Source organism: Mustela lutreola, chromosome 5 (genome assembly GCF_030435805.1).
Source record: "Mustela lutreola isolate mMusLut2 chromosome 5, mMusLut2.pri, whole genome shotgun sequence".
Classification (NCBI taxonomy): Eukaryota; Metazoa; Chordata; class Mammalia; order Carnivora; family Mustelidae; genus Mustela; species Mustela lutreola.
The window spans coordinates 59,710,116-59,723,442 of record NC_081294.1 but is presented as its reverse complement, the minus strand read 5'-3'; the positions used below and the strand labels follow the sequence as shown (position 1 = coordinate 59,723,442).

General features: G+C 41.1%; 2 protein-coding genes across 5 annotated transcripts in view; one reads left to right on the top strand and one right to left on the bottom strand.

The window, feature by feature from the left end:
- The window catches only part of INSYN2B (inhibitory synaptic factor family member 2B), a 116,613-nt gene extending 106,428 nt beyond the window's left edge, over positions 1-10,185 (top strand). For both annotated transcript variants that reach the window (XM_059174271.1, XM_059174272.1), the window contains exon 4: positions 7,131-10,185. In XM_059174271.1, coding sequence (XP_059030254.1) covers positions 7,131-7,317 — 187 coding nt within the window. In that variant the 3' untranslated portion in view covers positions 7,318-10,185. The remainder of the gene's footprint in view (positions 1-7,130) is intronic.
- Positions 1-13,327, bottom strand: part of DOCK2 (dedicator of cytokinesis 2) — a 417,788-nt gene that overhangs the window by 200,292 nt on the left and 204,169 nt on the right. The window lies entirely within an intron of this gene.

Sequence of the window (13,327 nt, the reverse complement as noted above, 5' to 3'; positions counted from 1 at the left end):
AGAGCTCCGACAGGTTGATCCCTAAGACATTTGCTTCTAGCCCCCATTTCTCTCAGTAGCTTTGTCCCTTTCTTCTTCTCCTTAGAATGCAAGGAGAAAGTAAATTTATAGCATCAGCAATTTATCTGAAATAAAAATGAAACCTATTTTAATGCATTAATAGCTAAAGAGGCTGAAACATAGTATAAATATAAAATCAATCAAGTTTAGAATTTCACAGGAATAACAAATAGATGGCTGCTGGCACAGAGGACACGGTTGACCACAGAATGACCCAATCTTTATTTCTCTGTAAAGTTAATGTAACAATCATTACCATGTATTGAACCAGGCATGGTGCCAAGAGCTTTGCTAAACACTGTACATGTATCCTCTCACTTTGGACTCCCAACAATCTTAAAATGGGGGTCTGGTTGTTGTAATCACTCTGCAGATGAGGAAACCAGGACTCAAGAGGGGTTCCATGAACAACTTGTCCAAAATTCAATGTAGCAAGAGTGCAAACCGATCCTGCTTTCAGGAGATTTTCTTGCCCCTGCCACTCTTACTCTGACCTTGGAGAATCAATGAATATACATGTTAAAGTTCTCTGAGATGATCTGCCACTTCTGGAGGCCAATCCTAAAGACCTTCTTGACACAGAGCCACAGAAGGCAGGGCACAGATTTCTTTCACAGTCAGGGATCAGCAGTGAAGATTTCTGCAGCTTGGTCCTACTTACTTATGTATTGAGAAGGGAACCTACAGTTCTCTGAGGACTCATCAGCAGACAGAGGCCCTAGGAGAAGGGGTACACTTGCCAACTTAAAATGGCTGCAAGTTGTAAAGCTTAAAATTATACCCTATAAATAATGAGCAATCTGGTCATTAGAAGAAAGCGTTAGGAACAAAATCCCTTCCAGGTTGAGGGGAAAAGAAAACAAACTAGCGAAAGCTCCTACTTTCCCAGACTGTAATTCTCCCCCAGAGACACTTTCCAAAATGGCGTGATTTATCCAAGTGGAGAGGAACCAAACTACCTTCGCTGATTCCGTTGATTCTGATGGCTAATTCTCTAAAAAAGGAAGTTGCAGGCAGTAATAAATCTGTAGTGCACCTGAGTTCTGTGGTAAGAGGGGTCGCAGAAGCACTCTGACAGAGATGATGAAGGGATGGAGAGGGTTTTGGGAGATGTTTTGTCTTCAGAGAGATGCTGTGGATCATTAATTTCTCAGCCAACTTGCCAGGAGTTATGGTTTATGGCAGTGGCTTGTCGCCACTTTTCTTTATAAAAGAGCAAGACTCACCTGCTAAGAAGAAAGTGCAGAGAGACAGCCACAGACCTCAGTAGCCTCCAGTAGACCCAAGACTGCTGAGTCCCTGTATGGCCTTGAGTAAGCTCCCTCTTAGGAGCAGCGCCCACCTCCTCTGGGAAAACAGCCTTATGGGCAGAACTGCCCTGCAAGCTAGAAGCACTGTTTTGAAGTGGGTTGGTTAGCTGGGTCAGAAGGTGTCACCATGGGCCACAGTCGCAGGTTTCTTCCAGTTCCACAGGGGGTTGAGAGGTCTTTAGGGTGCACCAGGCCTGGATCAGCACTGCCTCACCACACCTACCCCATACACATTTGGCACCTAGGATCTCACACAAATAGAGACTACTATGCTCTTTCAGCACAGAATACCTCAGTAGTCAAGCTTTGGAGCTGGACAATATAGGTGCAGATCCTGGCCCTGTCGCTTACTAGCGTGTGCTCTTGGCAGAATATTTACCTCCCCTCGCCTCAGTTTCCTCATGTGTAAAATGAAGTTAGCATCTAATCTCAAGGGGCTATGAAAATTACATGAGACACGTGAGAATCATTGAGCTTGTAGTATAGTGTTCACACTACAGATGACTCTTCATAAATGAGAGGAATGGTAGTTCTCCCTGTCTTCCTGCCACCCCTCTGCTCTCTCCACTTCCTCCTCCTCCCCACCTTCCTACTTCTCCTCATTCCTGTTATTATTATTCACTTAAATACCATATGTCCTCACCTAACACACTGCAGGTATTCTCATTCTTTCTTTCTTCTTAGAATAAGACCCCCCAATCTACCCCCCCCCCCCATAATAGGCAAGCCCTGGAATAAAACAACTGATCTCTCTTTAGGAAAAACAAAGGACAGGGAGTCAGGAAACCAGGCTTAGATTCTGATCATAACTCATGGTGGGACTTTCCTTTTGCCAAACCCTTTGTCAGTTAAATGGGGATAACAATTTTCCCATCTTCCTGGACTATTATAAAGGTAAAAGAAAAACACAGATCTGAAAAGGTTTGTGATATAAAAGTGCTATATAAATGTAAGAGGTTTCTACTGTTTGCTTCTACATAAACTTTTATCTCCCTTTGGCTCACTGCACTTCAGTTTTCTCAGCCAAGATACTGCATCCACAACCTAGCTCTGCTGTTTGGTTATATTCTCATGTATTTACCTACTTTTTCTTCTTACTATTTCTTCTTCCAGACAAGCCACAACCTAGGCTTCTCTCTCCTTCCAATTACCTATAAAAACATCCTTCTACTTTTCAACTAGCATGATGGCTGAAGTATTGATCTATCTGCTAGATTAGTGAGGTGCCCTCAAGAAGAAAACCTGAGAGCTCTCTTCCATTCCTCCTTTCCACACAGCTCACTCTCTTAAGTGTGGTGTGGTGCCACGCATAGGCATTGTGGACAGAAAGGACTCTAAGGCTCCCCAGTGAACTGGGCACCCCTGAGCCAGGGGTTAGGTACTCCATCCATCTTCAGAGGACTAACCTCACAAACCTTGAGTGCTCTGGACTATCTCAATGGTCCCAGGCTTGAATCACACACTATAATAAATTCTTGACCACCATTTGCCCAAAGCTGTGAACCAGAGTTCTGCACAAGCCAAGCACTCAACACTTCTGTCCTCCCTATGGAATATGAGTGGCAGAAAATGGTAAGGGTGTCAGGGTAGGAAGATTAAGAGGAAGAAAACAAGTGGAGATGAGGTTGGGAGAGTTACTGGTGTTGACCTTGATACCAAGCCCACGGCAAACAATCATTCTCCAGAATCTATAAAGAATCCTTTGTTAAGAGTTTATTTGAATTCTTACCAAGTAGGCAGCTTATTCCTTTTCAAGAGGGTGCTGAATTGGTGTAGGTTGGGTGAGTAGGAAGTTGAGTGGTATCTCCTCTTCTCTACCCAGCCTCAAAATGAAAACAGATGAGAGAGGGCACTACCCCCTGCCTATTTATAAGGCAGTTGCTACCAAAACAAAACATACTTCTTGTCCTCCCCCCACCAAACTAAACAGTAGTTTGTCAAATGGAGGAATAAGAAGAAAAGTGACAATTTTCCTTTATGTTAATAAATTGCTTTGGCCTTAAAAACATTAATCAATTTCTTTCCAAAGTGTACATGTTTCCCTATATTCAGCTATTTGTCTGGCCTTGAAAAGAAAGTCACTTTCAATCCCCTTTAAATTGTCAAGACCAGTGGGGACAGTTATAGGAGGGGGGTGGGGAGCTCCCTGAGCTCTAAAGATTATAATGGAAACCTGTGGTGTTTCCATAGAAACATAAAGAGTGTATTCTTCCCTGAACGTATATGGAGGGGAAGAGTGAAGAGTTCCTGACAAGGTGTACAATTACTGAAGAGCTAAAGGTATGAGTGAAGAGGTAAGGCATTCAGTCCCTAAGATAGGAAGACAAGAGACTTAGTGAAGAGTGGAGTGGGCAGACACCATATCCTACGTGAGGACATTTCACCTGTTATTGTGTCCCATCTGCACAACTACCCAGTGAGATGGCTTTATAATCCCCGCTTTCAACTGAGTCTCAGAAAGAGTAGCAACTTGCTCAGGGTCACCCAGCCAGTAAGCGGTATTCTCAGTTCAAACCCAGGAGTGTTCCACAGAACAGTCCCTGTTCTGTTCTCTATATTGGGCTGAACTTTAAGTTGTGATGATGAGACAGAGTTAACATTCTGTCTCCTGGCTCTTCTCCCTCTAGACATGCCAGTTCTATACATATTCTGGAATTCTCCAGAGCATTATTTTTTCTAACTGGTATTGGGACACTATTGTGAATCTTAACAAACTCAAGGGGTGTGTTGTTGTCATTTGTTTGTTTGAATTGTGAAGTCAGAGAAAAGTTACATATAAGGAAAAGAAGGAGGTCAGTTTATGTGTACGCTCATATAATGTGGTAGAGGTGTGTGTTTGAACAGGTAGTAGGTAGGGGTAGTTGAGATAAATGCAAAGCAATCTGTAAAACAATTGTTAGTTTAATCATCTATCTCATGTGCTGGAATCTAAGATCTATGAGAGCAGTATCCATATCTGTCTATCTTACTGTTATTCCTATAGCTGAGCACAGTGTCAGGCCCAGAGCAGGAAATGGCTGCTTAGCCAGCTGGCCAGCTGGCTGGATGGCTAGATGATGGGTAGGATGAATGGATGGATGGATGGATGGATGGATGGATGGATGGATGGATGGATAATTGGTTGGATAAATGGATAGTTGGTTGGCTGTCTGGCTGATTGGATAGATGGATAAATTATCCCTTATCAGAAAGCACAGGAAATTCTGAGAATGAGCAGGAGGTACCCACTTTTTGGGGCTCTATATGGTGTTCTAGGATGAAGTAGGGAAGGCTAGGAATATTTTAGGAGGTAGCAGAACTGTGAATGTGTTTGTGCCCTATCTGTGAACTAGTGCTAGTGGGCTTAACAATCAGAATTTGCAACTTATTGCTTTAAATGTTTTCCTTGAAGCAATGCAGAGGTTGTTGGAGATCAATTCTTTCCCAGCCTCTGAATCCATCTCTTAAGTTTCTACTGGGGAGAGTGAGGTACAGGTAATGCAGACAAAAATTCACCCCATGCCCAGAGACAAAGAGGAGTACAGTGCTGGATAGTGCATCCTGGAAGTGAAAGCCTCAGTGTTTGAGTTTGTGGATGTCTTTGTTCAATGACCTGGCAAATCTTCAGCTTTAACTAAAATGTCCCTAATTGCTTTTGATGTTGACTGACATTACTGAAGACATAGAGCCACTGGACTACCAATACCAGGAAACCAGAAATAATGTCTGTCTGTCTACCATTCCTTCCCTAGCGCCTAGCATAGGGTCTGGCACATGTGTGATACCCAATAAATATTTGTTGAATGACTGGCTGAATACTTGGTGTCTTGCTCTGAGCTGGGTGTTATACATGCATAACCTTTAAATTTCACTGAAATCCTATGAGTAGGTACCATGCTCATTTTGAGATGAGGACCCTGTGGCTTAAAAAAAAAAAAAAAAAAAAAGAGAAATGACTTCTTCAAGATCTCACAGCTAATCAGTTGTGGAGCTTTGCTTTGGAAAACACAGCCATTATATAGGTCATCCAGCCAGAAGTATGTCTCTGTAGAAGAGACCAGGGAGGGATGGAAAAAAGGATAACACCAAGGAGAAGAAAATCTGGGTGAAGCTTATGAAAAATGCAGAAACAAAATAATCAGAAACATCTTCCTAATACTCCCTTAGCACTGACACCCCATCTGTCTGGCTACGAAACATGCCGTCTGGCTCTTCTAACTTTTCAGCTTCTTCCAGCTTGGAATGCCCATTTGGGGGCTTCAGTAGTCATGTGTGACAATTATGATTTGCCTTTCTAGCAGCACCTACTCTGAAACTGGGTCTCTTGTGATGTGACATGGAGATAGTAGATAAGGACAGGTGTCCCTTTAACGATAGCTCCTTTTTATCTCTGGCTGGGTGAAAGACTTCAGACTGTCATGGCCACATCACAGACCACTGTGGGGGTCTTCTGTCTTCTGTATGAAACCTTTCAATTCTCTCCTTGCCAAGCAAAGAGAATATACTGCTTCTGTGACTCTGCATTTCCCTCCACTTTCCACACTCCTACAGTGGTTACTCACCTTGGGCCATCTGAGGCCTCTAGAATGAAACCAGGTGAAAACACAGCTAAGAGCTTAAGAGTCTTCTTATAATCATCGCGGCAATGGAGAGTCCTCCATAAGTAAATCTCCTAGGGTGTAAAGTGGACTATTAAGGGCAGAGAGAGCCCATGCACAGCCTTCAGGGGCATCTGCAAGATTCATTCTTCTGAGCCTGCTTTCCAGTTTCTGGGAAAACTGAGCCAGAGTTATGAATCAAGCTGACAAACTCTGACCACCTGCAAGCCTGATTCTCAAGCCCTCAAGGGCATGGGAAGTGTGAGTACCCAGTGTGACCCCCCACTGGTAAACAAACCAGAGCTTCTGTACTTCCTGACCTCTGACTTTCTCAACTCCTGGGAATTACCAGTCCCCAAATGCATCATGTTTACCTCACAGATCTGTGTACAGATAATACAATGGAGTCTGTATATTAATGACTCCAAAACACACAAATAAAATAGCAAAGAAAAAGTGGGGATTAAGAAATATGTGTTAAAGGAAAGAATTTAAATATGTCTACATTGAGGTAAGTGTATATGGAAAACTCTCCAAGCCACATTATTAAATTGAGAAGCAAGGCAAAGAACAAGGCATAATGTATTAGTTGTAATAATGGCAATAATGATATTAATAACAACACTAATAGGAGCTACTAAATATGGAAGGTTTACTTCCATAGAGCCAGGTACTGCTATAAGTATTTCCTTTGTATTCTCTCACTTAGTTAATATACATATTAATTCCAAAGAAAGCCTTTGAGATTGTTGCTGTTGTTGTGTCCGTTTTATTGATGAGGAAATTGAGTCATCAGTTTTATTGTATATTCATCTGTATTACTTAAATCTTCTATAATGCAGTTTTTGTGTAAAATGTATAAAAATAATTAACAATAGCATTAAATAAATGTGCAAGAGAGATTGGAGTAATTTTTACGGAGCACCTACTATCAGGCTGCTATCTTACACATCTCTTTTAGACTTAAGAATATCCAAAAAAGGAAGGCATTTCAGGTGCCAGTTCAATCCATGAGGAAATGGAGGTTGAGGAGTGGCACAATCTTCCCAAGGTCAGTAGGTATCTAAGCATGTGGGACTTGATCTCAAAGCCTACACTCTTCCATGTCAGTCAGACACTCAGTAATGCTAAATCAGTATGTGCTGATTTGAATTTACTTTCCTTCCCTCTCTCTGTTTTTCAGTGTAGAATATGATTTTCGGCAGCAGGAAGGCAGGTTCCATGAAGTTCTGCAGAGTCTGGAGGAAGCGGAACCAGTGGAGGAGGCATCTCCTCCACCGAAGTCCCCAGCAGAACCCCCAGCCCCTGAGAAACAGGACTTAAGGAGGAAGACCAAGAAAGTGAAGAAGAAATGCTTCTGGTGGATCTGAGCTTGTTGGGTCCATTCCCTTTGCCTCCCCTAGATACCTCCCCAAGGTGGGGAAACCACTGCCCTCAGGCCTTCTCTACTTCTTAGCACAGGCCCCAGGTGGTTAGCCATTTAACTTGTGAAATGGGAAAGACTCGGGCTGGTTTAACTGCTGCTGGACACCTGACTACTAATGTCACCTGAATGAGTGATGCTGCTTGCTGAGGACTGCATGGACCCTAGAGTGACCACTCGCCTAGCTTGCTGTCACACATGGCCAGGCCACATCCTTTGAGAGTCTAGCTTCCCACCATGATCAAAACCCTATGACATTTTCCAACACCTCCATGATGCTAAACACTTCTTTCCATCCTGGTACATCATCCCAAAAGGAAAAAAAAAAAAATTTGTGCATGACAGGAAGATAGAGGAGCATTATAAGCAGATACTCTAGGAAAAAAAGAGAGAGAGAGAGAGAGAGACATAAACCACAGTGTTCTAAGATTTTGACATATAGAAGCACAACAGAAGTAGGTAGGGCATAAAAATGCAAGGTCACTTGGTGGGTTGGGTCATTTTCATTTTTAATTAGCCCTTAGATTGTAAATCAAGGATGTGTCATCTCATGCTATGTAAGCTTTACAGGCCATGGCAGAGTGAGGTTACAGCAGGGTTTAAGGAGCTTGGTGGTATGGCTATCCTGCAGTTGTAACTGCTGCAGATCCTGCCATAAACCATCATGTTCTCAGCCTTGGGCCTGAGACCTGTCAGCAAATGATTTGGACCTGATTTGGGCTTGGACTTTAAGATTCCACAGTTAACGTCCCTGCAATATTTAAGACCACGAGTTCCAGCAGCTTGTCTGACCATTCATCTTACCAGTAACATAAGACTAAGATAAAACACAACACTGGTTCTTGTTCATTCATCCCAGCAACAGCCTTGTAGATAGATTCCAAAGTACGTTAATCTTCATAATCTCCCTTTGTGATGACCAGGTGATGGTCACCTGATTGACGAAGCAGCAGGACTGGGGATGAGAATATATATATTTTTTCCATTTTAGTATTAAAGAGCTTTCCTTCCCAAAGTCTGAATTCTTTTGAAGTCTGACTCATTCTTTTGGCAAGACCCTCATATGTGTGGGTCCAGTCAAACTTGCATGGCTGAACAAACTACTAAAGTAATAGAATTAATTGCTACATACTCTTAGGGATAAGGGGTAGGTTGGAAAGGCTCGCATCCTTTGCATTAAATTCTCTACCAGGCTCTGGTTGTATTGATGCTGCTTAGAAAAGGGATCCTAAAGCTCAGCAAGCATTCAGTGAAGAAGACATTTCATAATCCCCTTTGCTGAAGATCAGGTGTCTGAGTTCGAGTCTGCAGAGTGCACGTAGGACATATGTACCACACTGCAAACTGAGACTATCTGAGCAAACCACTCCGACAACTTCACCTTTCCCTGTCACCGTACTGCAGTGTACAAAGCTATTTCAGTGGGAGTGAGAGGGAAATTTGGCAAAGAGTTCTCGGCTTGCACTATTTAAGTCTTGGAATGTCATTCAAGATGTTCTCATTCTGTTTCTAGTGTAGTGTTTAAACCCACAAAATGAGACCGGAATACATAACACTAAGTTGGAATTAAGATAAATACACTTGTCATACTTAAGAAGTCACATTTCAATAAGATATGCTACCACTGGCTAAAAGCCATAGATCTTTCTGTATCCACACAATCAACTCTTAGTTGGCCCCAACAGTGGAAAAGAACAGCACAGAGGATAATCCAATAAAACAAGATAACTTGGGATCTCTTATATAATTTTATCTCATTGTAGAGCTTCCATCTTAATTTGTTTTGCTTACACTAATTTTCAAATTAATTTGTATTCTCAGGTAGCATGCTAGAAGAAAATAATCCTGTCCCTGGAACTAAGAGACCCAGGCAACAGAACAGTCTATTACACTAACCTTGGCAAATTGCTTACATTTTCAGGACTTGTTTGTCCACTCTTGAATGGAGATATAAATACTTACTCTACCTATTTTATAAGCTCTGTGCACATTCCAACATCAAAATGAGCAGAAAACAGAACAACCCAAAGCTGAGTGGGATCACTTGACAGAGTTAGCCTGGAATGATGAAAAGGTGTCTGAGGAAACTCACACAAAAAGGATAATCCAACCCTTGGATAATGAAGCTCATCTTGTTGTACACGTACACTGGTTGGGGACCTGAGATAAATCCTCAACTGAATTAAATGAAATTGGGGTTGGAAAATGTTGACATTTTGAGAACAACAACAACAATAACAACAAAACAACAACAAATGAGGCTATGATAATTCTATACCAAAGCACAACACAGCACTACTCAGGCCACCAACCTGAAATCGGGAAGGGGGGTCTCTTCTGGATATCGAAACTTTTAAATAGTTAGAAAGGAAATGGGTTCAGTAAACAACTTCCTGCTGAAAAATGATCATCTTTATGTTTCAAACAGCATACAGATCCATATGCCAAATATCTATACTCACCTTCCATGTGAAATCACTTCTTTGTGAAATATTATGTAATATCTACCATGATATTCTACAGAAATGATGTACTTGAGGTTCTATGGTTTCATGGAGAGATATTAATTTAGCAAAAATTACTTTTATAAAATTGAAGGGAAAAAGACCGATACATCAACTTCAGTTGCAGGAGTTTATGTAGCTGCTTTCTCTGTAGTTAAAAAAAAATAGGTACTCACTATACTTGGAACTTCATACCAGTTCATCTATAGAGCACCTTCTTAAAGACTATGTACCAATGTAAGGTTTTGTAAATTTCTAAACTGTTTTAAATGGGATATTATCTTTTTCAATAAACTTACATATTTTTCCTAGGTTTTAAGACTCCATTACTAGCTTGGGTTGATTTGCGTTATAAAATTTAAACTTAAAAAGAACGACTTAGTGGTTCTAGTGACAGGGATAGTTTTTATTATAATTGCTTCTGTATCTTTCCCAGGAAAACAAATCAACAATGAACACATTTAGAACTTAGTGCCTCAGTGATTACATGAAGACCCACATGTCCTGGGAGCAAAGGAGGTGGTTTAAATGAATGGAGTATGTCCTAGCTTCATTCAGATGGATATACTTCCATGATTTTTTGTCATTATTGTGTCCATACAACATAATTTATTCAACATTTTTAAATTTTTTCCTCTAATTTTCTTCCTTAAAAGACAGTTTTATATCACCATCATAAGGAAACCAATATTATGTTCCAAAAAAAGAAGATAGAATCAAAATGATTTTGTTAAATTCTTGCTAAAATTTTTTAGTGTTAAAAAGGGAGATTAGTAGATATTCAACACATGCTAAATCCACTTTAACACCAAACACACTTTCTATTTGACTAATTGGAATGTTTGATAGGGAACTGAAAGGAAAACAACTTTCCCATCATGTGATTCACTTGTTTTTTTCCTTCACTGTCCATGAACCATCTAAAGCCAGCTTGTTTACCAATTTAAGGTGGGAAGAGTCTTGGGTATAGAATCAGAAGTCTTGGGTCTGACACATTTTGCCACCTTCTTTTTGCTAAGTGGCTTTGGGAAAGTTAACTTCTGTGAGCCTCTGACTCCTTTCCTTATAATACTGAACATAACCTTTGCCTTATAAGGGTGTCTGAGACTTAAGTGAGTGAAAGTCCTGAGCACAAATGTAGAGCACACAATGGGTGCTCAATAATTGTATATCCATTCATTTGCTGATTGAAGCAAATTGGGAGAGAAGATGCAAGATGCTTTCATGGGTCTGTAGTGGGTTTTCAGAATCAAGCTTTAGATTTTCTCAGGGCAAAATAATGGTGTTGATAAGGAATGAACTCTTATTAAGACCAGAAACCATGACAGTGAACGTGCCCTGACACAGTCATCAGTGATCCAGAAGAATATGCAGCCATATCAAGCACAGCATAGAGCTCAGAAATGAAAGACCCTTGTTGTGTGGAATCAAGTGTCCTTGAGGTGAAAGACACTGCAAGAGTTGGGTGCCTGCCATTTTAAGCACAAGGCAGTCAGGTAAAGCTAGATGAGTTGTCTGCGTGCTCACAGCAATAGTCAGGAACTCAGTGCTGGAGCAATGCAGTGGTGGGAGTAGTATGGGAAGTTTACAGGCCACCACAACTCAGGGAAGTCCCAGGAACCCCTGACACTAAACTTGAGACCCATTCTGACTGGCAGGTTCAACTGCCTCACCAGCTGAGCAGGGGTCTCAACGTGGCCTTTGCTTGAAAAGGCTTTCATTTCAAGCTGCTTAAGGCAATTTGCTGTATACCAAAAACACATTTCTTTTTTTAAGTCCAAAGAAATGTAGATTTTTTTTTTTTTTTTTAATGATCATTATGCTCTAAAGCATGGTTTGCAATAAAAAGAGCTATGGGACAAATTCACACCCAACCAACACCATTTATGTCTGGTGTAAACAATGTTTGAAAATATAATGTTCATAAGCCCTTTTGGGTTTTGCCTCAACTTCATCCCCATCTTTCAACCAACTTATAGATTGAATTCCTATTAGTCACTTCTATCATCACTACTCCTGAGGTTTCCTGAACATATGACTTTGGCCTGCCTCCTACAGGGCCTCGGTCCTACAGAAAACCAAACCTAGAGCTTGGTTTTCTCACTGCCATAGTGAGCTAGATGCCAAGATAAGCATGCCTCTCCTCCAATACTGCCACCCTGTTCCAAACCCCTCCTCTTATCTGATCGCCACAGGTGTGTTCCTACTGGTCCCCCAACATGTACTTCCTCTTCCTCTAGCACATTTTAGACATTGCAAGTAAAGGCAATCACCACAAAATTTAGATCTGACCCATGTCATACTTCAGTTTCCTGATAAATTTAAGAATGTAAGACTGGGTCTGTCACTACAAACCCAGAAGGGCCCACCTGCCTCTCCCATGGAAGCATGCATCTCAGGCACATCAAGTCACCCTGGCTCCCTTTGACCCATTACGCTAACACATCCTTAAGGGTCTGTGTACACTTTTCCTTCTGCCTGGAATAATACACAATATGCCGTCCTCCTTGCCCAGTTTCCAGCTCTGTTGGGGCTTCACACGTAACGTTTTCTAAGACTACTAACTACCACCACTTCCCTGGATCATATGAAATACCCCTTCTGGACACTCACCTGGCACCAGGGATTCTTCCTTCAAATTTCTTGACACAGTTAATCTTGTACATACATTTGTGTCATTCTTTGATGACCGTGTTCCTCTCTCAAAGCCTATAATCTTCTTAAGGTAGGAACCCTGTTTATTTTTGCTTATCTTTGTATCTCTAGCACTTAACACAATGGAATTGAAATATCTGTTGAAGCAATAAATTAATGAATGAATTGGATCCAATGGATAGACATGAAAAAAATGATTCCCAATTTTTTCCTTATCTATCAGTTCTTATATGGCGATGATCCCACTGGAGTGTATAGGCCCTGTCTTTCCCCCCAGGAACATCCATCCTTCTACTGACTAGCAAGTAATGTGCCAGGACTTGTAATTCTACTATGGTCCACGTGGCACTCAGGACCCGGGAACATCAAGCCATTATACTTCTACCCTCACTGCAACCCCCAACACCTTTATTCAGAATATTGACAGTCCAGCTTATCCTCATTTCAGAACAAATTGCCATCATAATTAAATCCCCATGCATTTTGCACATTTTACCAAGATACTGCCTTACTGTATGAAAGAGAAAATTAGTTTTGAAATTAAAGCAGATTGTTAACTATTTTCTCTATAAAGTTTCCATTAAAATGCCAAAATTTATTACATGTGACCTAGTCCATTTTACACAAAGCGTAATTTAAAGGAGACAGGGTCTGTCTAACTGAAAAGCACAATGGGCAGAGCATTTTGCCTTGGCTTAAGCCACAACTAAAATGAAAAGACAATAAACATCATACCAAAGCAAATAAGAGGTTTATTATCATGAATGGCTTCACCAATTCTCAGAATCCATAACTATA